Here is a 26753-nt window from a genome sequence, read left to right on the forward strand (position 1 = left end):
AAAAGAGCAGCCATCTGACATTTCTCTCATTAGGATAAAAATCAGATGGCATAAAGTTTTAAGACTTAGGACTGGATATAACCAGCACTATATTCTGTCTTGTAAATTTTAAAGTGCAGTTCTAGCAATATGGAATGTTGCTAGAAATTTATTCTAGCAATATGGAATGCTAGTTCTAGCAATATGGAATGTTGCTATTAAATAACCCTGTATTATCCAGGGTTAAGGTTAAGGGGCCTGGGAAAACCCAAAAACGGAAAAATAACAACAAGGGAATTACAAGAGGAGGGAGGATTACTGGGGAGGATGATGTGGAGGTAGGCAAGCAACTCTGTAGGGCATCAGGTCAAGTTTATCACAGGGTGGAAGCAATTAGTTCAGCCCACAAATAACTGAGTTTGCTTATATAATTAATCCTGAATTCTTCTCTGAAGTACTCTCTTGCCAGACAATATTTTCAAAAGCATCTAAATGACACAGGAGCTACAGCTTTTTGGTGAAGCTTCACATGCACCTGCAGTGCACATTGACTAGGAGAATGGTACAGAGATCTCCAGTCCCCCAGACTGTGGGTTACATGGCAAGGTGTCAGTTCCACTTTATAAGGCACGGAGGTGACAAACCCAGCAGAGATGACTGCTTCAGTGACAGAACTCAAGTGGCATGAAAATGAAAGAATATTGTATTTCTCTGAGACAATGAAAAGCTCTATCTGTCTTGTGAAGGGATATACTATTCCCAGGTTTTATTTCTACTTTTACATTTACTTTCCCCCCATCTTGATTGCATAATTTCTGCATAGCACTTTTAATCTTTTTTTTTTTTCCTAGCAAAACTTGTACTTTTTTTTTTTCCCTTGAGCTGTTTGTTTGTTTGTTTGTTTTTATATGGATGTGATATAAGAAAAGAAGCAAGAGGATTTTATTCTAAGTTTTCATGAATTATCACAGTTTCTTCCAATCCTGTAAACCAGTAACACCTAAATGATCAGGTGTTCAACAGCATCATACACCTCTATTGCAGCACCTTCTGTTCCTCCTGCTGTGCAGAGATGTGGAGGCACAAAGCATTCTTTTTTTTTTTTTTCCTTGCTTGCTTGAAAGTAGCCTAGGTGATGACAACAGTACTTTCCTAACCCTCTGTAATGGCCATAGAAACCAGCAATACCCTTGCGAGTGCATAGTAAAAGCTCTAGGTCTCACGCTCAGTGGCTGCAGCATATGCCAAAGAACACAGCATCAAAAAGAGCAAACATCTCCCAAACCCCAACTCTGTACAGAACGCCTATGTAAAACACAGTGATAACAATCTTGGTGATAACAATCTGATCAGCCACAGCTTTTAGCAACCTAATGTAAACTAGCATTCATGGCATACTCTCAAAAAGCTCCAGTTAGATCTCCTTCCTCACGCACAATTTCTATTGATTATGGTTTGTTTGTTCCAGGGATTCCTAATACTATAATAACGATTTCAGTAAAGCATGAACACAAAAACAGTCCAGGGATCTGACAAGGTAAAGTCGCCATCAATCTGAATAAATATAAATCTTAAATCTCTTCAGGAAGAGGTATGTGGCTGAAGAGAAACAGTCAAGAATAGGGGCAATATGAGACCGGTCAGAAATATCAGTATCGTAATCTACATTAGAAGCTCAGGTCCACATCTAGGGAACCTGCAGTCATTGCTTCGTGCAATATCTGTGTCCACTTTGCTGCATATATACCCAAACTATGTGTTATCTTGCTAAAACTTACTTCATCTTCTGAGGATCCTGTACCACTAAGCTGCTATGTCTTTCTCAGGTAACAGGATGGCCAAAAGCAGAAAGCAGTCATTGGACTGTGCTGGATGCTGACACAGCAGGAGAGGACAGACAATAGGACACTCCAGTGTAAGCCAAGGACACCACTGCAACAGAAGTTTGTTTGGAGTCTCTCATAACATTGGTAAGAGGTCTCATCCCTGAGCAGCTCAGTTCAGTGGAGCCATATGAACACACATCTGAGCTTCAGAAATGCCACTGCAAAGCCAGCTCACGCAGCTTCAATGTGAATGGCTGCATGGTGAGCTGGCTGCAGCCCTACAACATGAACCCCACCAGCAGACCGGGACCTACTTGCATGCTGAGATCAGGCCTTTGACCCCTGGTTCACAGCTGGAATGGTAACATATTTCACAGATCTTTAATGGCTGGTCTCTGTTTTGGCAAATCTTCCAATTGACTTCTTGAAAGCCTTGGTAGGTTCGTTTAATGAAGGACTTCTTATATACCAAGCAACCACACAACAGCAGGGATTTAGGGCTGCCTAGATTCTTATTTGTGACATACTTCTGATGATGAAAGCAGGAGGCAATGGATACTCTCAGCTAGAGAATATCCTTTTGTGTGTACTATACAGATTTGCTTCCAAGACCCTATGGAAAGACACTTTTCCTTTTAAAGTGAAACTGTCAGGAACATGTTTCTGCCCAAGCTCAGAGATCTCTCATTAAAACTCATAAGGAGAAAAAAAGAAACATAAAAAAAAAAAAGACATTTCACCCCGGTATTTCAAACTAAGCCTCTGTGTTTAAAGAAAAGAGAATGACCATTTTAGCACACAGTTCGAGTTATGGAGGAGATACTTGTATATATACCTTAAAGCTCCAACTGGCAAAGAAAGAACAGCATAAAAAGGCAAATTATGTAGAAATCCTTACATCAGATTCACTTCCCATTTTGATTACTGTAATTTTGTAGACTTCCTAATCATCACCCTCTTTCCTGCAGGCCCTCAGAAAGCTCTGCAATTTCATGATGCTCCAGGGATAATTCCTTCAATTAATTTCGTAACAGTCTTAAAAAAAAATAAAAAGTTCCAAGCGGCCTCTGGATGTATGGTGCATTCCATTTAGTCTCTCTTTATTTCTATATTAATATCCTTCTTCATCTTTGCTTTTTCTCTGAAACTGTCCAAAATTGAAAGTCAAGCTTTTTCATCTGTACAATTGCCCCTATATTCATACATCGTCTCTTTTTCTCCAGATGTCTGGCTTGCAACTACCTTATTTTATGCTACATCTTACTTCATATTGTACTTCATCTTCACAATTTTACCTGACAATTACTATGTACAAATTTTAATTCTCTTTTAATCATTCCATGTTAACATGTGAGATATAAATATACTTTAATGTGTTTATTTAATTTCACAGATCTAATACAAATACTTCTACAGTAAAAAGAATTGCTAGTGCTGTAACGCTTATGCTATTATAACCTTTAAAGCTCTACTTCTTTAAAGCACTAAAGTCTACCTGCATCTACATCAAGCCCAGGGACTAAAGGCAGCAGACTTGAGAACAATACATTTGTAAGTGAACCTAAACCCATTTTAGTTTGTCACTACCATATGTTTTTAAAATCAGGTTGAAAAAAATGAATTTCTCTGTGTATGTCTTGTCTACTAAGTCACAGAATTGCTTTTCATAACATGTTATTCATGATCTGTATTGTACCAACATGCAAACTCCCATAATTGCAATGAAAAATGCAGAAACGGGGCAATTAAGAGGGGGGTGGTTTCAATGACAATTAGACTGTCAAGGTGGTGTTTTAAATATGTGCAATCAGGATTGCTTTCTAGGCAACATCTACTAACTTGGACATGCCAGACACACCAACATATACTTCAGACGAGCAGTAAATAAAGGTTATTAATGTGTTGCATCATACTGTAAACTCTGATCCAAATCTTGGCTGCACAACTGTATCTGACATGTAAGCTCCACGAAATCTTGCTGCAGCTTTAAGACACTACCCCAAAGCTGACGACCTCCATCCCACATTACTGGCAGCCCTCTAGCAGAGTTAGTGAAGGAGGGAACATGTTCTACAGCCCCGTTCACAGTGCGGCATCTGAACTTCAACTGCCACAGAGCTGGACTAACACCAGAGTGCTAACATATGCATACCACTCTGCTGACTCTGTAAAAAGGCAGCTACCTCTGGCAGAGGGGAATTAGTAACATATTAAACCACCACACCTGCTTCTTCAGTAAATGACAGTCAAAATGTGTTTTTCTTTTTTAAATGTGGTCATTACTCCAGCAATCCTCCCACTGTCTTCAAGAAGGGCTTAGGGGCAAAACTTGTGACAACTAGAGTCAGCAAGCTTAGATATTTTGATTAAGAGGCAAAAAAATCAGCTTTTAACCCGAGAAGCAGCTAATCTAACCAAATAATACCTAGTTACCCTCTCTAGAGGTAGAAAAAAAAAAAAAAAAAAAAAAAAAAAAAAAAGATTTTATTTCCAAGATAAAATAACCTGGTTAACTTCAACAGTGATGCAATATTTCCAAATATACTCTGCTTATCAAAATCATCAGGCCATAAGATATCTCATTACTACACTATCTGGGAAATTAAAAACACCTCATCACTGTTGCATACTAAAATGTAAAGTACATTGATTTACTGTACAGCATGAGATTTTGTTAGATTAAAACAAGGGCAACACAAGGCACAAACACAAACAGGAAATCAGGCATGCACCTGCATGCACCGTCTCTAAACAGAGGTGTCTTCAGAAAGTAATCTCCGGAGGCAAAATTTTGTTTCTTACGCAGAAGGGATAGTAAAATGTCAGAGTAAGTTGGCATCTCCAGAGACACTGCATGTCTGAACAAACACGCTGCAATTTCTTGTTTTATTATAGCAACAACTCTGGATTCTTCATGTAGCATCAGAGATGGCAACATACGGTTACTAATTGAAAAGGAGGTCACATGAGAACAGCAGGTCGAACTTCTATATCAACTGTTTTCCATGCTAATTGAATCCTTTAAGATAAAAAAATATATATATTTCGATAATCTGAGTAGCATTGATTTCCTTAATTCTGTTGACCTGGATCTCTGGGACAGGATTAATCACCACTCTGTGGGGCTATTTTCACAGCCCAACTCTGGCAGTGAAGCTCAGGTGTCTTGGTTTAGTCCCCTCTCCCTACCTTCACTTGAAGCCCTTTCCTGGACACAGGCCGACCAGAGAGGACTTCTGACTGCAGCCCCAGCACCAGAATGCCACCGACTCTGGACACACACAATACCACTGTTATCAAAGCATGTTTTAGTGAGATCATGTAAGAATTCCAGAATTCATAAGACCTTTTCTCTTAAAATGAAGAATATGCACCATTTTTTCTTTTTAAAAGAAGAAGCAAAGATGAAAGAACCAACTCTTGAAAAATACGATGATGTTCAAGTTCTCCACTAGCCTTTGCTCAATCAAACACTGAATCAGTTGCCTGATTACCTTGGTTCACCATTTTTTGTTTCAAAAGAAGATAGTGTTTCAATGATCTATTCAATGCATGAGTGCCACATTCAACCTGTCAGGCAAATGGCTGATGCAAGCGATAACATTTAGCGTGGCACAAGACACAAGACAAAGTTAGCTGGATCTTTCTATTGCACAAGCTTTAAAGCATAATAATGCCTAAACATATGAAAACACCAACTAAACTGCTAACATGAAGTAAACAATGCAAAGCCCACTAATTAATACTAACCTGAAAGGAAATGGCTGATTTTCACCCTAAATTCTATATATTTGATACATATGATATAAATTTGATAAAATTTCTTAAGAAAAAAAAAATCTCTTAAGAAAAAAAAAAACCAACAAAATTATTTGAAAATAGCTGAGTCATGTCACACTTCCAGTGAGCTGATGATGTATCACTCTGAGTGGCTTAACATCGTGAGAAATCAAGGTTGGAGAACAAATGAGACTAACTGGATCTAACTAGGCTACAATAATACAGTGAAATACAATGATATATGAAATAACATACCTGTTCAGTTAGGTGTGTGACCCATCACCTCAATAATCAAACTGCATGCTTCCTGCAGTGCACAAATCACCATCTTGTGTAATATATTTAAGATGTTTAATTCACTTCTGGTCTAGTGATAATCAATATGCAGCACAATATTCCTTCCACAAAAGCAATTAAATTTTCATCTTGTTATATATATATATATTTCTTCAATATTTTAATCTTTTTCTTTTTATATTATAATTTAAAAATTTACAACCTTCTGTGATGTATTCAAAACTCTAATAAAAACACTCCTAGGTGCTATTGGAGACATCATGCTGGAATATCACTCTCCAAGCTAAATGAATTCAAAACATTTTATAGCTCTTTCACTTAACTATGAAATCTTCTTAGCCTGAGGAGTCCAAGAGTGTGGTTGCAAGATTGTCTTAAACTGATTAATTATGGCATACTGTGGATAGGGGGAGTCCGTCCCATTGTGCATGTGGCTGCATCACCACCCGTGCCAGCACGAAGACAAGTACAGCCAGGCCAACCAGGGGGTGGGACTTTCCCTTTGGTAGGCAGCACAGTTTTAGGTTGCCTCAAGCAGTCTGTGAAGCCCCAGCTGAACTGAGGCATGAAGCCACGTAGACAAGACAACTGAGCCGAACCAATCTTAACAGCTCAAAGCCCTCGAATTGGGAAATCCCTCCTCTCTCTCACCAGCTCCAGTCCCGCCATTCCTAGCTGTGTGGTCTCCCTACTGCTCATCACGGCCTGACTGGTAAGCAAATTCAACTCCTGAACACTCACTTTAGCCTAAAAGGTTACTAGCTTTCTGGCAGGACAGTTGGATCAGTCTAGTGTGCTATAAACTGGTGTAAGACAAGATCAGAAAGGATGAAAGGAGAAGAGGAACTCTTTTGGCAGCAGCAAGTCACCAACTCAAATTGCTTGTCATTGAATCACATTTTAAGGGAGGAACCCCATTGCTTTAAACCCCATAAACATGATAGAGAAAATCAAGTAACCCCAGTGGGCTAGTTGGCCTGCATAAGATCTGAAATGCCTTCTGGAGGACCAACATTTCCCAGAACAATAAAGCTCTGGGGGCATCACTTAAAAGTGTTAGGAGCTAGGTGGCATGGATCACGGATTCCCTCTTCCCCTCCCACTGCCCCCAGCCAAACAGAATCTGAATCATTAATCTAAATTAAAAGTTAGGGATGGAATTCATTCCAGCTATAAAGCAGTACAGTTTTATCATCATTCAGACACTTTCAGAATATCCTTTCACACTCCTTACGTGATTATTTTGATGTCTATAAAGTTTTGATAGTTAAATTGAAAGAAAAATTAACACTTCCAAGTTTCCCTCCCGTCTCTAATTCTTCTAATTGTCTAACCACTGTGGACAGGAATGCCTGTGCTCGAGCATTTAATACTCAAAGAAGGGAGAGAAAAAGACAGCTTGCAGCTGCTTCTCTAAGAGCCATGGTACTAAGTGGTAATAAATCATATGAGTTGCTGAAACAGCCTTTTATGTGATTTCCCCCGAACCCCACTGAGATGTACTTCTTAGAACTGGTGTTTACTAACCATGCTCCATTTTCGTGTTGAGTAAGGGAACCAGTTGCTAGCCACAACTCAGCTCTCAGTGATTCATGCTAATTTGGAAATGCTTCTTGCAGATAATTGTAAGCAACTCACATCCATGATGGTTTATTATACTTGAAGTATGAGTTTTCCTTCTTTACAGCTGAATGATCTAACTGGAAACTGAGTTTTTTGTGTTGCCACAATGAAGACCTTGGTTTTATCTAGACTGATTCATGATGGTGTGAACATCAACAGCATCCTGGGCTGCTTTAGGAAGACTGCTGCCAGCAGGTCAAAGTAGGTAATACTTCCTTTCTGCTCGGCACTGGTGAGATGCGTGTGGAGTACTGGGACCAGTTCTGGGCTCCCCAGTACAGAAAAGACATACTGGACATACTGGAAAAAGTCCAGTGAAGGGCCACAAAGACAATTAACATACCTGACACCGGGAGAGGCTGAGAGAGCTTGGACTCTTCAGCCTGGAGAAGAGCGGTGCAGGTGGGAAACGTATCAAGGCATATAAATACATGAAGAGAGGATACAATAAAGAGGTAGCTGGACTCATCACAGAGGTGCACATGGACCAGATGAGAAATAATGGAGACAAATTGAATTACAAGATGTATTTAAACATAAGAAGAAGCTGTCTTACTGTAAGGAGCAAGGGTATTGGACTATACAGTATCCAGAGGTCCCTTCAGACCACAAGAATTCTATGTATGATCTGCATGTGATCACGTTTAAAAAGTGTAAAAATGCATTTTAACAACTTCATCCCCAAACCATCTTTTCTCCACTTAAAAACAACAAAAAAGGGGAAAGTACTAGATTGTTTTCCAATTCTATTATTTATTAATACCTAAAAGCTGTGAATATCAAATATAAACATGTCTTTGTTTCCTTAACTTCAGAGCTATTCGTTTCATTCCACTGCTTGTACATACATGTGCATAAAAATACATTATCAGGACACTCCATCCTCACACTGGTATTTAGAAAAATGTAGCTAAATATTTAAAAAGAGGTGTTTGCAGTATTTTGGTTTCATTTTTGTAATCTTCAGTGCTCAACTCCCTATTTTCTCTAATCACTTGGTGTATTAAAGGATTATATATAGTAGATAAAAATTTTACTTGGATCTCTAAGCATTTTATTTTATCTGAGTAACAACTTCTTGGTATTTCACTCCACCAACAATTATCTCTGTATTCTTTCGCAACTGTTTAGATAAAAGCAATGGCCACTGCAAATGAAAGTGGTTTGTCAAATTTACAGCAAAGAAGCAGATAACACAATCTCATTTTTATTAAATCCAGCAGCTCATTAAAACTTTTCTCAGTATCTACTGCATATACTGCAGTAATTAACTTTATAGATAAATAAAGTGGAACCACGGCCATGTCTAGACCCCAGGAAAGTTGAAAAACAAAATCTGAATTTTTGTTTTATGAATAACATACATTTAAACTGTAAACAAATGCACTGAAAATACTGTCTAAACAGATTAGCCATGAGTGATTTAGAAACCTGATTGCTTGCAAAGTCCTCAATATTTGATAAACTTCAATAAATAGACAGTTCTAATATGGTCTGAAATTCAGAGAATACCACGATAAAATACCATGAAGGTGAAAATTGTTGCATAGCTTTCTTAGCTAGGAAAAGAATATGGAATTTTACAGAAGCCCTGGCATGTCCAATCCTAACTTACCCTGCGCAAAAATCAGAGAAGCCTGCATATCTACTTCTAGCTCCATTTAATTTATTTGCCTTTCTAAATAGGAACATAAATTTCAACAAATGAAATAAATTTCAATTATTGGGCCCAATCCTTTTTTTTTTTTTTTTTTTTTTTTAATGTGATTCACACTTAAATTTCCCTTCGACATTACTTTCACCAAATGAAGCTCTATGTGGGAAATATGAGCTATTGCAGATAGAAGCATATTTTTTTTAACTTCCACCAGAGACTGAGATTTACATGGACAACATGAAGGAACCCTATCTTTACACCATTTTTATAAACAAGAAAAGAAGTATTCTAGAGAATTACTTTTAGATTAATATCCTTATAAATTCCATACTTTTAAACATGTTTAATGACCTCACTGTAAACTATGTAAAACAGTGCTCCTTTCACAAGTTTAAAATATTTTTAAAAACTTATTTGTACGTGCAAAACAAGAGCTGGTACATAACGATATCTAGTAAATCTCAACAGCAATGACTTCTTTACAGATACCACATTCCTTCTTTTCCTCTCTCATAAAATAAATGGCTCAATGACAGTGCTCACAGAGATGTTCAGGAGCTACATAATTTTCAGGAACTATGCAATTCAGGTGAATAACTCCTAGCACATCTAGACAGCCTGTAGACTTATTCCATGAGGGCCACTGTGATGTTGCAGTCCTCCTCCATCCTTGACCAAGGACACATTCACAAGAAGCTGCACTTCCCTTCCACCCCAATATCTGCAGGTTCCTTGCTATGATGCTCAACAAGGTCTAACACTCATGGTGTAAGAACACATGCACAAGGTAACCTGGCAGATTGTAAATGAATGATACCAGCTATCATGGATGTTCATACTGGTGTGGTCTTTTTTTGGCTTCTCTGCAGTTCCTTAGTTTTCTCTAACAACTCCGTGTGTTGTCATTTGTAATGATGCCTCCTTGCTGCAAACTCATGCTTATAGGTTATCACAAATTCCTCATGAAAGAACCTAAAACCCTGTTAACAACAGTTAAATAAAAGTTAATCTCTACTATTCTTTATATCCAATATAGAGAATATTCTATAGGTTATTCTTTTTCCTAATCCACTTCCAAAACATATCATCTGAACTAAGTGATGTCCAGTAGCTATTTAGCTACTAGAGCAACTACTTGGAAAAGGCTTCAAGGAAGGTAGGTTTTGATATACCTGATTTGGACTTTTATTCAATACCTTTTCTAATATCACGAGTGTCCTGGTGGATTGAGGAATTCCTGATGCTTTAGATTAACACAATATACAAAGATTCAATGTCTAAAATATTATATTTTAACTCATGATTCAACCACAATACCTGCTGCAGTAAGCTTTACTGGTCCTTGTCTCCAGAGAACACAAAGAACAGCAATATGCCTTCCCCCAGTCAAAGGATAGTTTTAACATTTAACAGCTTCTTGGTTGTTTTCTGCTAATTAAAGTAAGTGCCTACACTGGAGGGAAGCTCAGCCACTTGATCTTTTTTAATTTCCAATTCTGTTTTATTTAATTTTAAATTATCAGTAGAATTCACAAAACTTGTTACTTCAGTGATCTTTGCTTCAGTACTTATCTTGTGATGGGTTAATTTTTGATAGTGTGACATTTCCTTTATTTAAACTGAATAAAGATCACCTAAATCATGCTTCCCTTCCATCTTTGCCTTCTGCATCTGTTCTTTGATGCTTCAGAGTTTCTCACTCTAAGTAAGAATTTAACTGAACACTGGCATCTACATCACCAAAAATCTAAAGCTGCATTAGCATGGCAGTGTATTTGAGTTGGGGAAAAAAACACACATGCTTTTAAGAACTACACAATGTTGCACCACAGGAAATAAAAACTTGGAGCGGGGAAAGGATTTGAGTCATTTAGTCATATCTTTGATAAACAAATGCCAGGAACCAGATCCTATCTTAAGACAAGTTAAAGACCTGATGAGTTAATTTCTGAGAGGTTCAAGGAAATGACACAAACTAGGAATCACCAAAGACACACTTTTATAGAGCCAGACTACAGAGTTATAAAGTTAGATTTTCACAATGCCCAGGACCAAGAGCACTGACCAATCCTAAAACCAAATTAGAAATTGCCATTAATGCGTAGGCAAGATAGCATGTTCTGCTGTGCTAGCTAGGATATTCTTGTAAGGAATAAGGTCACATTGATATTAATATAATCAGATACTTATTTAAAATAAAATGCATAGACACAAATATTTGGTAAAGTACTGCAGAGATCCTAATATACACCAAGAGAAAAATCAGCAAGTGCTTCAAATATTTAAAACGACATGGCTCCAACTATATATACTTCATAGTTAAACATAGTTTAATAGCTTCTTCTTTTATATTTTTACCTGAATTCAGATGATACTTTAGAAATTATTTTTAAATGTTATTTTAATGACCTTCACCCACTAATAAAACTGATGAGCAATAGGACTCATCTTCTCCATCTTCAGATGTCTAAGTTTTTTCTAGTTGTATCCTGCCTGCCTTACTGTAAATGGAGACATGAGAATCCTGGGAAAGGAATTCAACTAATCTATTAGAACTTCACTTAGACTGAGATGAATCACCCTTGCTTAATCAGGTAACAACTCCATTAACTAAAAAAGGATCCCCAAATTACCATTGGATTTGGAAGCACATATTTTGGGCATCCATGTTAAAACAAACGACTCCCATCATTTTTATATTCTGCCTGAATCCAAAAGCAGAATTTGTCTGTACATTGAGGAGAATCATTTTTTGTTATGATGTAATAAATGGGAAGAAAACTAAACTATATTGCCCCTTTGCATAATGACCTTCCAAAACAAAACTGAATAAAACAATAACTGCAAAGCTGCCTATGGAAGCATGCTGCAAATCCCCTTCAACTTGGCCAAATATTATTAAATAGAAGACCAGTCTACAGAGCAAAATTGAGTTATGTGTGTAATTACATGCTAGTGTACTTGTGCTAGCTTTATCTAGTTAGCACCCAAACATTAGCAATGAAGTGACTGTAATGTGGATTTTAGCAATACTAGTTATTTACTTAGCACATATATCAAGAACCTCTAGAGAGTTTGTCCTTGGATTAACATGCTAGAATTCATGTTGTGACTTCTGCTATTACTGTAAGCCATGAGGCTAGTTTGAAAAAAAAATATGTTAGAACATACAATTAATCTTCCTTTGTTCCTCCTATGTATTCTATTCAACATCATTTAGCATACAGCCCTCTGTTTTGGAATGGAGTTGAACAACACTGCCAAAGGGGGAATTCTTAGAAGGACTTTATGTATAGAGGGGAAAGAGTGTTTTTTTTTGTTTGTTTGTTTGTTGTTGTTTTTTTTTTTTTATCTTAGCTAGAATAATGAATGACTACTAAACTGCAGAGTAAGTAATTGAAGGATTTCAAAACCCCAGAGAGTTACTTAAAAAAAAAAAAAAAAAACTGAATGTACTCATTGACACCACTTTGCACTAAAAGCCCACCCCAAATATTTCATTTTACTCTTAACCTCAGGCTTGTGTTTATCAGCTTCTTGATGATCTCTTATCAATTCTACAGTGGAGAGGTGGGTTGGGCCTGAGAGCTGCAGTTTTGTGAACATGAGAGCTGAAAGTTGATCTAAAAACTATTGTGTAGAAGTGCGAAAATATCTTCTGGCCATCTTACCCCCCTTCGCCCCCCTCCAAATTCACTAAAATTTGAGTCTTTCCTATGGAGAAGAAATATACATTTTTTAATGCATCTTAAAACTGACTGCATCTTGAAACAGTATGCTCTGTCTTCTTCCAGTGCAGCTAACTGACTGGATAACAATATCTATAAGCAAAGGTCAGGGTGAAGACCTGTTTATGCACAGCTAAGCACTGACAGAGGAATACTTGCTTTTCTTCAGGTAGAAAGCCAGTTCAGGCATGTCAAGAATTCAAAGTTCAAGACTTAATTGTGAACCATGCTACTTACCAAAGCAACCTCAGCCCAATATGAGAAAAAACAGGAGTGAAGCAGAAAAAAAAAGATACCCCATCAGAATATGTACTTGTTATATAAACTCTAAGATTCTTGCTGGCTCAAAGGAGTGTTGCCTGATTATAAAACATTTAGCTTACAGAACATCAGTTCAATACAGCACAGTTAAGCAAAAGTAAAGTAACTGTGCACAGGGTACTGTAGCCATCTAATCACAGCAGAAAGTCATCACACTTTGTACCATATGAGAGCATGACCACAGAGAAGCCAGCAGTGTGATGAAGGTGAAATCTCATTCTGATCTGCTGAAGTTGAACAATACTCTCATCAGGCAGGACGCATGTTGGATAAACTCCATTGCAAACACTTCGTAGAGAGGGTTAAAAAAAAAAAAAAAAGCTGGCTAGTCTTGTTCTACTTTGGTTTATATAAGTATGGAGGTGTTTTGCTGGATTATGTAGAATAAACAAAACAGAACAAACTAGTGCTAAAGAGAACAGAACAAACAATGAGATTCTAAAACATATTGCAGCTACACTATATACGCTAAACCTATATATAACAATATTTTGAAGAAGTCGGCATCTGATGTGGTTTAAAACATCAAAAATAAAAATTGACAAAGGAATTTTTTTAAATTACAAAATGCATTTTTATTTTTAATTTAGTAAGACTGGATTTAAAAGAAAATAAAACACAAATTTAAAACACAAACTAAAAAACTTTATGTGCAGCTTACTTTTAGATTTTTGTTGTTGTTGTTGTTGTTGTTAAAACTTCCCTGGGGTGCAAACTGTTACGATAACATTGAGATTAACAAGGTATACTTTGCAAGAATGTGTGTGGGTGGAAGAAGGAGAGTACTATGTTGAAATACTAAGCAAATAATGGTAATAGAGGCTATATGAAAATGCAGAACAAAACACAGATTTTAAGGGCTGCATCATTCAGCTTTCACTTAATCTTCTTCATATTCTAAACTCCTCAATTATGTGATTTAAAGATTCTTCTACCAGTCTTGAAACAGCACTTCTTTATTTCCTTAAGGATCTTGAAGGGAAGCAGGGGAGGAATAAGAATCATTTCTAAAATATACAATTTGGAAGAATGGCACTGACAGGAATGTCATGCAAGTGGTATATTCTCTTTCTAGTTTATCCTCACTGAGCTCCAGGTGAGCTTTGCTACTGACTCTACTTGCATGCAAAATCAGTAATAGTTGGCAGCTTTCTCCTCATAGATTTCAAAGCCAAAAGTGTTTATAATAATTTAGACTGATCTTCTGTATTTAAAAATACAAAAGTCCATCCAGTAATTTTGTGTTGCATGCAGCTTGACAAGTTTTTATTTGTTTCTCACTAAGATACCTGTCCTTGAAGACAGTAAGAGAAGAATTCATCACTTGTATTGAGATTCTGTTAAGTGCAGTGGATTCATCCTTAAAAGCTGTTTTCCCATCTTGCACTTCCTACCATAGGTGAAATATAGAAACCAAGCATTCAAAGCTGCCAACAGACCAGAGAAGCTTAGAATCTTTGTTTAGCAAAATTACAATTATTGTCATTTCATGAAACAATGAAATTACCCTTCCCAGCTTTTGTGAAAGTTGACAAAATCTACGATCCTTTGAATGAAACATTTAAGCTGTCCAGACTGACATTTTATGAAATTCAGTATTAGCTAAATGTTGAATATGAGTTTTGTCTTGTGTTGCTACATCAAATGCTATGGAGAAAAAAAAAAAAAAAGAAAAGAAAAAAAAAGTTTATATTACCTGTCTGCAATTATCTTTAGAATGAAATACTCAATCCTGCCATAGCTACACTCATTCTGGAGTCATCAAATAGGAAGACAATGAAATTGAAGTTTAGCCTGGAAAAGAGGAGACTGAGGAGACTTCATTAATATATATAAATATATAAATATCTGAGGGGAGGGTGTCAAGAGGATGGAGCTGGTCTCTTTTCCATTGTGCCCAGAGAGAGGACAAGAGGCACTGGGCACAAACTGAAGCACAGGAGGTTCCTGCTGAATATGAGCGGGCACTTCTTTACTGAGACAGTGTTCTCTCACCCAGAGAGGTTACAGAGTCTCCTTTTCTGGAGATATTCAAACCACACCTGGATGCCATCCTGCGCAATGTTATCTAGGTGACCCTGCTTGGCAGGGTGGTTGGACTCGATGATCTTCAGAGGTCCCTTCCAACTTCATCCATTCTGTGATTCTGTGGTAAGTGGATAAACTCCTAGGAGCCAGGGAAAATAGGGAGCTAGACTTTCACAGAAAGGAAGGAGAGTTGAGCAGCAACCCAAAAGGGCCTGATTTTGTTGAGCTTGGACAGGAAACCCAAGCTGTGCTTGATGGCAAACATTTAATCATTCCACACAAACTGAGACAGCTGCAGTGAGAGAGATTCACTTTACATTTCCTATAGCCTAAAGGCTAAAGCAGTTGTGTATGAAATTCCTGTTTATCCTTCCTTAGGCAACAGAGAAAACTGAGCACAGGTCTCCAATATCAGCTACGAGTACAGTAAGCAGTGACTTATTAAGTGAAAGTGGGACACTGGCAACCTCATGTCCTTTTGCATGTTTAGCATAAAGCCCAAATCAGTCAACATGCTTGAAGAATGTCCCCTACACCAACTAACCTATAAATCTTGGTGGTGCTGAAAGCTGCCCTGATTAATACTCCCATGATTTATGCAATTCTGAATATACATGAAAAGGGCAATGTGGGTAAAATTGGATTAGAATACAGAGCAATTGCTCCTGTGTAACATCTAAATCTAATAACACTCTGAAGACGTTTCATTTTGTTACTGGTTATGGAGGGAACCTAAATTTACCATGGCTATAGCACTTCACAGATCTACACTCAATTACTATGAATCCAGGATATAAAGCTACTCAGCGTGCCCAATGGCGATACTCTGACATTTTGATCTTAAATGTGCAATGCTGCATCACCTATCCCTGAGGAAGAAGGCTGAGAACACTTCACATTTTAGTTTATTGTGAATCTTTTCAGAAAAAAAAATAAAAAATAATAATTAGTAACTAGTTTCCTCTTCATTGGAACTTCCATCTCTATCCAAGAGGCTCTCAGTGCAGTCCTCTCAGGAAGTATGCCTCCTGTAACGATGGGCCAGCCTAAAGGCCACTACCAAGGATAAACAGTGCAGACAATGAATGAATTCAGCACAAAACCGGCAATAGTCAAAACAATACAGAGTACTCCAGTGATTTTTTTTAATCAGATTACTGTGTCTTAGGCTTCTGAGCTTACAAGATCTGACTAAAGATGGGACATTGGAATAAGAAATCCAATACTTTGAGGGCCCTAAAATAAAATCCTTTAGCAAAATAGTTTTAGGGGCAGTGAATAACAGCTTGCTATTAGTTACAAGAATCATATCTTCTATGACCTGTCCTTGAACATCGTAGTAGTCAGTGAAAAAAAAAAAAAAAAATCTCACTGATTTCACTAATGCAAAACCACAAACCTCTAGGCAGAAAGAGACTCACTGGGGGCACTGGGCTTTGAATCAGGCTTCAAATGCTTCTTTAAAGGCATCCTTACGATTCCCCCTATAATTATTATGTTCCACCCTAACTACAAAGCTTTAAAGAGGCAGCAAGGTGTGTGGTAACAGCATTCCTACAGACTTGAAGAAAATGCACGTTATACAGCAGTGACAGAAGTGCTATGCCGGTACTTCAGTTAAAAGTTAGAGAGATTGGAATCCTGGCAAACATTCAGGGAAATGCTGTATCGAGTTGAATGCATTAATGTTTTACTAATGACTTGAACTTAAACAAGCTGAAATCCTTCTTCAGAAAGGGAAAAAAAATCTGTCTTTTCAAAGACCTTCCTAAAGGCCTACTGCTAAATGAAATTCTTTCGACTCCTAAAACCAAAAACTAATTAGTTAAATCTGTAAAAGAAAGATTAACTGAAGAAAACCCAAGGGAAAAAAAAAGCCACAATAAACTGACTTAAGAAATTCTCATCTAGGCCAAACCCAAACAAAAATCAGCATAGGTCAAATTAAGTCATTAATTTACTCTAACAGGATTTTCACTCTGCTTGTATTATTTCTGGCTCTGAACTTCCTCTCCTTAAATTCTTCAATGCCAATTATAAGAACAGGTCGTATAATTGTAGGGTAAATTTGAACAGCATCCCAACACAGTTTAGGTTTATGAAATAAAATGAATTTCTTCCTTTTTCCAGTAAGTACACAAAGAGGTTTGTGAGGCAAGAATGTTCCATATACTGTAAGATTTAGCAAAGCAAAAAGAATACATGAATGCTCCTGATTCCCCGCAGACTCACTAATCACCCTGCACAATCTAATACTTGTTATGCTTTGCAAGACCAGGTCAGAAGACTGCTGACTTCCATAGAAAAGCTATGAAGAAAGTTCTCTGCCTTCAGCCAGCTCCACTGTGCTGCTGAGGTAATACTAAACTAGCACATATGAACTCTTTGCTCTTCATCCCATCTGTTCGATACTGGGAAGGCTACATATACAGATTAGTGCCCTTTTCTTCAAGCAGGTTTTTAATCCCTCATCATTCAATGATTTATATAAAGTTTCAGTTTCGGCACATTCTCCGTGCCCGTCAGCCCACAGCAAAGATTTGGCAGATGTAAGTTAATTACATAATGTAATACAAATAAGCTTTTGATTCAACATCCTGAACAAGCAATAAAATCCAACATGCATTTGCTGATACATTGTTATCCTGTTTCTTACAATAGCAAGAATGTCTTAAATCAAGATGTACAACTTCCAAAACTTTAATGACAAAATGTGTCTTCATTACATTTTATCCATTTTCAACTTGTCTTCATTCTTAGTGTATCTCTGTAAGTGAAGACTCACTAACTTTTCTTGGTGGAAAACTGCTTGTTACATATATAAGCAGTGTGTCTCAGATGTGTTTATCCCCCTTGTATAAATAGTAATCTATTTTTTAAAGAAATCAAGAGACTTCCCAAACACATTTTACCTGATGATCAGATGAATCTTTATGGAAATTCTAGGGACACCACACTGTTAGTTGACAATTGATGTGATAGTTAACTCATCCTCAACAGTAACCAGAATCCCTCAATGAAACAGTTCATGAAATCAAACAAGTTGAGCTGCTGTGAGCTTATCAACAGGAGTTGGTGTCCCTTCTCTTATTTCATTCTTCTCTAGACCTCTTTGGTCTGTCCCAGTCAAAACCATTTGCAGCCAACAACCAATAGTATTTCACAGGCTTATTACAAATCACTTTAGGAATTAGTGTCTTTCTGCAGGTTCTCATGTCACTAGCAATCACTGTTATTCTTGATAGTTCTCATTTCTTCCACTTAAGCCTAATGCGTCTCCTTAATCCCTTTAATTCTCACATTTGGGACTAATTTTACTGCTCCTTGGCAAGCTTATTTTGCTGCTAGCAGGGCCTTCTTATATACCATAATAACCTAAAACCTAAATTATGGATTGTTTTTAAGTAAAAAGCCTGCTAAGTATGTATAATGTTAATCTTGAGCATCATCTTCCTTGCCTCTCACCTGAACAGGCCAAAGAAATCAATGGCATTATTCAGCTCTGTAAAGCAAGTGGGATTCAGTTCCAAAAGCAGAGCTGGTCAATTTTCTTGTGAATGCATTTTTCATTAAAAGTCTGGTTATTCAGCATGTGATCTCAGCTAAAAATTATTTTAAAAGTCTATCACCAGATGATGCTGTGGGGAGATTTCCCTTCTACCCAAACAGCCCAACAGCTGGGATGCTCATTCTTTGTGGAAGACAAGGCTATTGGCCCTGATTCAAAGAGAACTGGAACCAAAAAACTCCTTGCCCTAAAACCTTGATCTAATCCAACAGCCTAGAGGTTATACTGGAATGTACTGCTCCTAACTGGCATGTCTGAGACTTTTGATTTTGTGGAACACAGCATGTATTAGCAGAAAAAAGAAAAACAGGGAGAAAGGGGAGAAAAATGAGACGGAACATGTTGGCCCTACTGTAGTAGTACTTAGCTGGAAAGTGGAACGAGTGCAAGCTATGTTCAGAAAACTATTTAAAAATTCATATACATGGAAGGCAAACAGAGAATGAATACAAAACAGGCCAGAATATAAGTGGGGGTTTAGTGTTAGAGCACACTGTGGGGAAGATAGGTTCAAATCCTCTGAAATGAAGGAAGGAATTTGATACAAGTCTTCCAAGTTTGGACCAAGTGCTCTAACCTCTGCATAGAAATGTAATTCACAAGACAATTGCCTCTCCTTTCCTAATGCAGAGCAGTACCTCAGTTCACCCCTTCAACTACACTGCTTTGATCTTGTTAAAAAAAAAAAAAAGAAGACCAAAGAAGACCAATAATCCAGAATGAGGAGCAGAAGAAAGTTGTGCTTTCGGCAAAAACTACCATTTGAACCCAAATAATTAAAAACAGACAGAATTCTGCAAGTTTTTATTCCTCTCAATAAATAAATAAATAAATAAAATGCTTAGCTGTACAAAGCATATCTTTTCTACATGCACATTTAGGACATAAGGTGATTTTCAAGTTAGAAACTGAAAATGCAATTATTTCTAACAGTCTGAAATGCCAGGATAAAGAAACCAATAAAAACGGCACAGAAAACAATAAAGTTTTTTCCAACTGATCTCAGTAAGGTTGGTACTAGACTTCATGTGTACCCCATGAAATCATCTCTACACAAAACACATCACCACTCCTACCCACTTTAATGGACCCATTTAGACATTTGTTTTGCTGAGACTGTGCAGTCACATTAACAACAATCCCCAGTGAAGTAATCTTTTATTTACAGAAAGGTGGGGACTTTGTATGTATGTATGTATTTTTTTTATTTTAAGGTATTATCAAACTACTATTTAAATCCCCTGGCAATACTTACAGTAAGAAGCGTGACATGTGGAAAATTGTTTGGGCACGAACCTCAAGTATATCCAGCAGCAACAACAAGCCTGGCAACAGACCAGGATCCAATACAGCACTTGGCAAATGACTGAATATCCCGCCAACATGCCATGCCCCCATTTTTAAGCCAAAGATAAACGTTGTTGATGGTTCCTGCCAAGATGAATATGCCCAAATGCCACATGGGAGGTCAAGTAAGGTTGCTGCAAGCAATTCCCAATGATATTTTACCAGTCTACTTCTTTACAAACTGTCAGATACAGCATACAAAATGTCTGTTCCTACACTGTTATAGATTACCCTGGAAAACACTTCAGTGGCTTTAAAAACAGCACTGTCAATGATTTGAATTCTGTAATTATACTCAGTGGTATCAATCGTTCCCTTGCAAATGAATAAACCATACCAGAATGGTGAAACTCCTAAAAATGTGTATTTTTTATTTAGTAAAATTAAGGAAGACAGATAAAAGAATTTTATTTTGCGAACAATAGATGTTTTCTCTAAGCAGTAGAATAGTGCTTCTTTAATTAATAGTATTTTTTGCATAAATGTATCTGGGAAAGGTCTACAAAGTTTTCCCAGAAATTAGACTTATAGACTAACTTAAGGGAATTGTTTTTGAAAGATTATTGCTTCAGCGGAGATTTAACCACATGTTAGTACAGGAAGATGCAGTGCTGTGTTAAAGCATTTAGGGATCTGTAATGAAAAGTTTAAATGAGAGGTAGTTAATGATGTAAATCACCAGTTTCAGTGAGCCTTTGCTTTGCAATGTTTTGGCTTAAAAGTCAGAAAAGCTGCTTCAGGGAGCCTGAAATCAAAAAATTCTTGTTTCTTTCCTTCCCTAGTGATCCTCACATTCCTAAACCAGCCAAGAAAATCTGTCATTACGTCCCCTTTGAAACCACTTTACTACCCTTGAGGCACTACCACAAGACACAGCTTAGCAGTCCTAAAGAAACAGTTTTGTAGGGGACTTTTTGTGTTTGGAGAGCTCCACTATCACTGAGTTGGGTACAGGAGGGACAAATTACAGTTCAAATCAAGAATGAACAGAAAACACAGCACCAACTAAGCAAGTGTGGGCCATATTTTAAAAATATTTTGGTGCAGAAGAAGAGATTTGGAATAGATGAGTATTTCTTCACTTGAAGAAGATCTGAATTTGAAAAATTCAGTGTTATCTACAGCACCTACATAAAATAGTTTTTTTGTTTTGTTTTGTTTTGTTCTGTTTTTTGTTTTATGGGAAGAAAAAGAATGAAGACAACAGTGCTGTGACAGTCCCTTACCGGGAAGCACTGCTCTGTATCTGGCATGTAGCATGCTGCCACAGTACTGGTGCCGCAGTTGCAATACCCATTGGTGGCTAGCTGTACTTGGAAAAGGGAATATATTTGCCTCTGACACTGCCAAATCTGAAAAGCCAGTGTCCGAAGTATAGTACCTGAGCTGGGGTTTGAATTTAGAGTATAACTTTGGAGTATATTTATTTTGTTATATAACATCAGCAGAATCTGGCCAAAAATTTGCCTTAAACCACTTCAGCTAATTTCTCATTATTTGAAATATAGCACATTTCTCTCGATAGTGTGCAACTTCACATTTCACAAATACATTCAGGAATTCAACTGTCCAGTCTGGATTGCTATTTTGTCTTACCTCTCTGCTAGGAAAAATATATATATTATTTCCCCTGCCTTCTGGTAGCATTGGTTCCTTTATTTATCACTGAATTAAGTATTTCATAATTTAAACATCAGCATTCACCATTGCCACATGCTTGCACTTGCTATGAAGTGTTTTTTCTTCACCTCATTAATGGAATGTGGAAACCATTTCTGAGAAAAGACATTCAACAGAGACTATTTTGCAACTGCTGTGAAAAACAAAAATCCATACTTTCAGCAGTTTTGCTAAAATGGACTCACACACTTCAGTATCAAGAGGTCTCCACATGGTCATTTTAAGATCTGAATTCAACACAAAAGAGAAAGCAAATTGTTAATATCAGCTACAGTAGTTTCTTTCAAAATCTCATACAGCTAACCCTGCAGCAGCCAATGCACTACATCATCTTGTTCCAACAAAAGTGAAATAAATCCACTTTATTGATCATCTTGAGGCTAAATCTCTAAACATGAAGAATTAGAACTAATTCTACCTTTAAAAATACCAGTGCTGATAAATAGCTGGATGGCGTTCAATTTATTTTGCTCTTTAATAACCCTTATGAAACAAGCTACTTCAAGTTAGAAAAGCACTACAGCTGTATATATGTAGGTAATTGATGGTGACAATAAGAATCTTTCAGGGCTTAAAATCTCAACCAGTTCTTTTTGGTGAAACCTCTGATTTTGATTTGAATTCAGCAGGCCTCTTCTCTCGCTTGTGAACTACAGTCCTAAGGGCCTTCTTTCCTTTAGTCTTTCCTTTCTCTTCATATTGAGCCCATTTCTGCTCTCTTTAGTTACTCTCGGAAAGTTATCATTGAACAATCACAATTTGTGAGCTATTGTCCATTTATCTAGCCTGGAGTTTTCTCCCTTGGCCAGTAAAGTAAAAAAGTACCCCCAGCACCATATTTCATGTTTTCAAATCTTGGGTCATGATTTGGTACACAGTGTGGCACTCTCCTCACCTCACTCCTGTTGTGAGCAACTGAGCAGGCAAGAGCTGGCAGAGCACTGACTTGGCTCTTTTCCCCTCCCTTACACACCTGTTCTGCTGTTGCCCTAACTTGCTTACCACTTTGCTGGCCACATTTAGAGGATAAACAAAATTCCAGATCTACAAGAAAATTCACACCGGAGCAGTTTGATGTCTCCTTGTAGCTGCTGTGCCTCCATGTAATTGCCCGAGGTAGCAGACTCGAGCCCCAGTCAGGCGATCATTTAAAAGAGACTGACAAAAGAGCTTCTGGATTTGTTCTCATCAGTTCCTGTACGATGACTGGGGAGGATCAACCATCAAATGTAGCTAGGGAAAGACATGCTCTTTTTGTCCTATTTCCAGTTCACAAATTGTGAACTAATATTCCAAGACACACAGTACTCTGTTTTACAGGTGACGCTAGTGGTTTGGGGCAAAATCTACTTTATAACTCATACTGTTTGAAGAGAGCAGGGACTGGTGTTATAGCTTCCCCTTGCTGAGGCACAACAGGACTGGAACATATAAAATACCTGGGTCACAAGATCACTTATGGAGCATGGCACAATTCAGCCTAAGTGAAGTACCACTTACTTCATTCACAGCATTAGGTGCTGTGTGGTAGCTATCAAAAACTTGTTACTACAGCAAAATTTCTGATACAGAAGCCAGAAGTCTGAAGCATGCCATTCTGCTGCAGATGTTGGTAGTCTGCACTGAGGCATTCACTCAGCTCTTGTGTGTAGTCTCTTAGAATAATCTGGCTTAAAATCAAAAACACTAAAACAACAATCTTTGTACCATTGAAATTCTGCCAGAATTTACCTGAGCTGGAAAACACTTCCTTTGATGTCTTTCTGAAGAGGGTGGAAATAGAGCTAGATAAATTGCTGGCTTTTTTCACCTGTTACAGATTCTAAAGACATGGTAATAAATTTGAATTGTTTCAGATAGACCATTATTAATGTTTTGATCACAACTTCATTCTTTTTAAATAGTTTTATCATCTTTAGGCAAGCAGAAATTCAAAAATATTCTGAAATGCAACACAGCTCATTTTTCACTTTGTCAACAAATAGACTCAGGAAAGCAAGGACCATTTAGATAAGTAGTCTGCAAAATGGTAATGTCACAAGTTCTAAAGGCTCTTGTTATCATAACAAATCTTTGTACTATGAAAAATAGAATACTGTTAAAATTGACATGCTGTTACAACTCTTCCAAGTGGAAGCAGATGTGGCAGGACAGTTTTCCGATATGAGAAAAAATTCTCAGTATAGAGTTAGAATATGCTGAGTTGGATTTGCTTTAACCACAGATTTGCCACTGGAAAGTGTACAAATAGCATGAAGAGAAGTCTCACAAATGTTGGATTCCCAAGGAGCATCTGAGTTTTTAGAAAGGATGTTAATCGGACAGTTCACTGAGACAGCAAACTTTCTTCAGCTTTAATTGCTCCCTTCACATAAAACCTTGAAACTCAACTTGAAATCTCAGCTCTGAGTATTTGTTCACCTACTACAAGAACTTGAAAATTATAAGCAACATCACCATACAGTAACACCTGTCATAAGAAAATGATGGCATTACAAACAAAATATATCCCCGTGTTCAATTATCTTTACTTAGCTTTCAATTTTTATAACCTATGCTTCACAAAAAATAAAATATTTAAGGAAAATAAGCCTACTGTTACAATCTCTTATGTCAATACTCTTTCTCTGAGGTAGCAAGCATGTTTTCAAAAGTCTCTAGAGGAACTGTCTCTTCTGTGGATGTCCAACACAATGGAAAGGAGAACATGATTTATTAGCCCACTCCCAGCCATGGTGGATGGCGGCAAACTGATCTGTGACAGACAGAACAGATCCCTGTTCACTGATCTTAATACTAGCTGTGCTTGTGAAGAAAGCATGAGCTGAGTACATATGAGCTGAAAACAAGCTAGCCTGAAGTATTTTTTCTAAGTATATTATGAAATCAGCTATAACATTCATTGCCAATTAATCACAGTTATGTATCACATATTATAAAAAGGTATTAAAGTAACATAAACTAGTCACTTGTTACCATCCGCAGGAATATATGCATTTATGAATATCTGAAAACATTTGATAGAAACAAATAGCCTGTTAATGTATTTTGTTTACCCTCAAACATCTCTTTCTTTGTTCTTTAAAACCCAAAAAAGAATCTTTAATGTTTGTTTCCTTAAGTGAGTGTGTGCCAGTATTCTCGAATTGGTTTCATTCTTTCCTTTTGCATCTTCCAAAACCTTGCAAGATATCATAAGTCACTAGACTTCATCACCTGATGAAGACTGGTGACAAGACACTAAGGTTTCTGTTCTGCTAAGGAAGTTGAGGCAGAACTTGAACTCAAAAGCTTGAAAGCAAAATGTACATCAGTCTGCCCATATGAATAGAGAAAAGGTGGTCTTAGAATCTTTAAAGAGGTAGGCAACCACAAAAGTAACCCAAAATCTGTAGTCTCTCAAGATAAAAGGTTTATGACAATTTATGCATAAAGAACCTGGATAGGGAACACAAATGTAAAACTACAGAAAGCCTAGATATCTAAGTAGACTGAGGAGAATTTCACTCTCCTCAATAGCTTGATTGTTTTCCCATTAGATGCAATTACCACTTCTTCCAAACTTCTCTTTGTAGTCACCATCAGTAGTCCACAATATGGGAAAGTTAAAAAAATTATAATAAAAATTCCAGGAGACAACATAGACTTCCTTCAGTGAAATTCAATGTTCTTAAGCTCCTAAAGTATACTTAAACTCCTTTTCTTTTGTGAACAAAAACACATCTTAGAGTACTCACCACCGTCTTCAACCATGAAATGAAAAATGTCACTAGTGGCATTGTCACCTGCTCGTAGAACGTAGCATATCTTCATATCATCAATATCAGCTGTAAAGAGTCAGAAAAATACATTTTATTTTAAATGCTGAAGATAGGAAACTTTTTTTTTGTACAAAAACATGACATGTATTCATCAGAAAGAGGTCAAGTCTCTCCAGTAGGGCTCAGGAATTTCAGTATTAACAGAGCTGAAGTTTTAACATATATCAATAATTTCCTCTCCTTTTACCTTCCTTTCCACAGTCCTCTCTTTCATTTAAGATGTTTGTACAAACAGAACCAAAAGGAAATGTAAGAATATAGGCTCAACAGTCAGAATTATTTCATATTTTTTGTGGTGCATTTTCTTAAACAGAGGTGCATCTCCACCAAGATATTGATTCTGTCACTGTTCTTCATCCTGAGAAGTTCTGTACCCTGCTCCTCTAATGGAGAAATACACTGTTTTTTGTTCCTGTTTCAGCCATGTCTGATAATTAGGCAAGATCTTCAAGCACCAGCTTCAAGTTCAGATATCTACCATGCAGATGCTTGAAACGAGGTACAAAGTTTTCTACTCTAAATAACACGTCACTGGTCACAGGAAACCTGGGGCTGAAATAGCAACAAAACCCAGGTTGTTTTCCATGCTGAGTTCTACCCTCCATTCAAGATGTAAGACAAAGTACTTCATACAACCCACCCCTGCTTCTAGAACTAAACACAGCAATTGGCTGTTTTAAGAACCCAAATAGATGCAACTTGAGTAGACAGACAAGACTTCAGTAACAACAACAACAACAAAATTAAATGTGTAATTGTGAATAATCAATTCCAATAAAAAGTGTGCAACAGGTAAATGAAAATTTATTAATATAATGCTTTCTGGTCTCCTTGAGTAGAGACAAGAAACATGCAATATATAAAAACTATTTTTTGTCAGTTGTTGGTAAAAATCCAAGTCGGAGGCTACACCAAACAGCATGGAGTAATTTCTATTTAATTCATTTTTAAGAGAAAGTTTTAGAAATTAATAGCATTAAAGTAGGTCTCAAGTACCACCCAAGTTCCATTCCCAAGTGTGTTGGTAAAAACAAGCACAAAGCAATTTTATTAGAGCTCCTCAATGTCCTCAGTTCCAAAAGTAGCCAGACATCTTCT

The 26753-nt window shown here is 37.2% G+C and overlaps 1 protein-coding gene across 1 annotated transcript in view; it reads right to left on the reverse strand.

The window, feature by feature from the left end:
* FREM2 (FRAS1 related extracellular matrix 2) overlaps positions 1 to 26753 on the reverse strand; it is a 125576-nt gene that overhangs the window by 88977 nt on the left and 9846 nt on the right. Inside the window, exon 2 of the mRNA XM_035323965.1 lies at positions 25572 to 25661. Coding sequence (XP_035179856.1) covers positions 25572 to 25661 — 90 coding nt within the window. The remainder of the gene's footprint in view (positions 1 to 25571; positions 25662 to 26753) is intronic.

Source organism: Oxyura jamaicensis, chromosome 1, assembly GCF_011077185.1.
Source record: "Oxyura jamaicensis isolate SHBP4307 breed ruddy duck chromosome 1, BPBGC_Ojam_1.0, whole genome shotgun sequence".
Taxonomy (NCBI): domain Eukaryota; kingdom Metazoa; phylum Chordata; class Aves; order Anseriformes; family Anatidae; genus Oxyura; species Oxyura jamaicensis.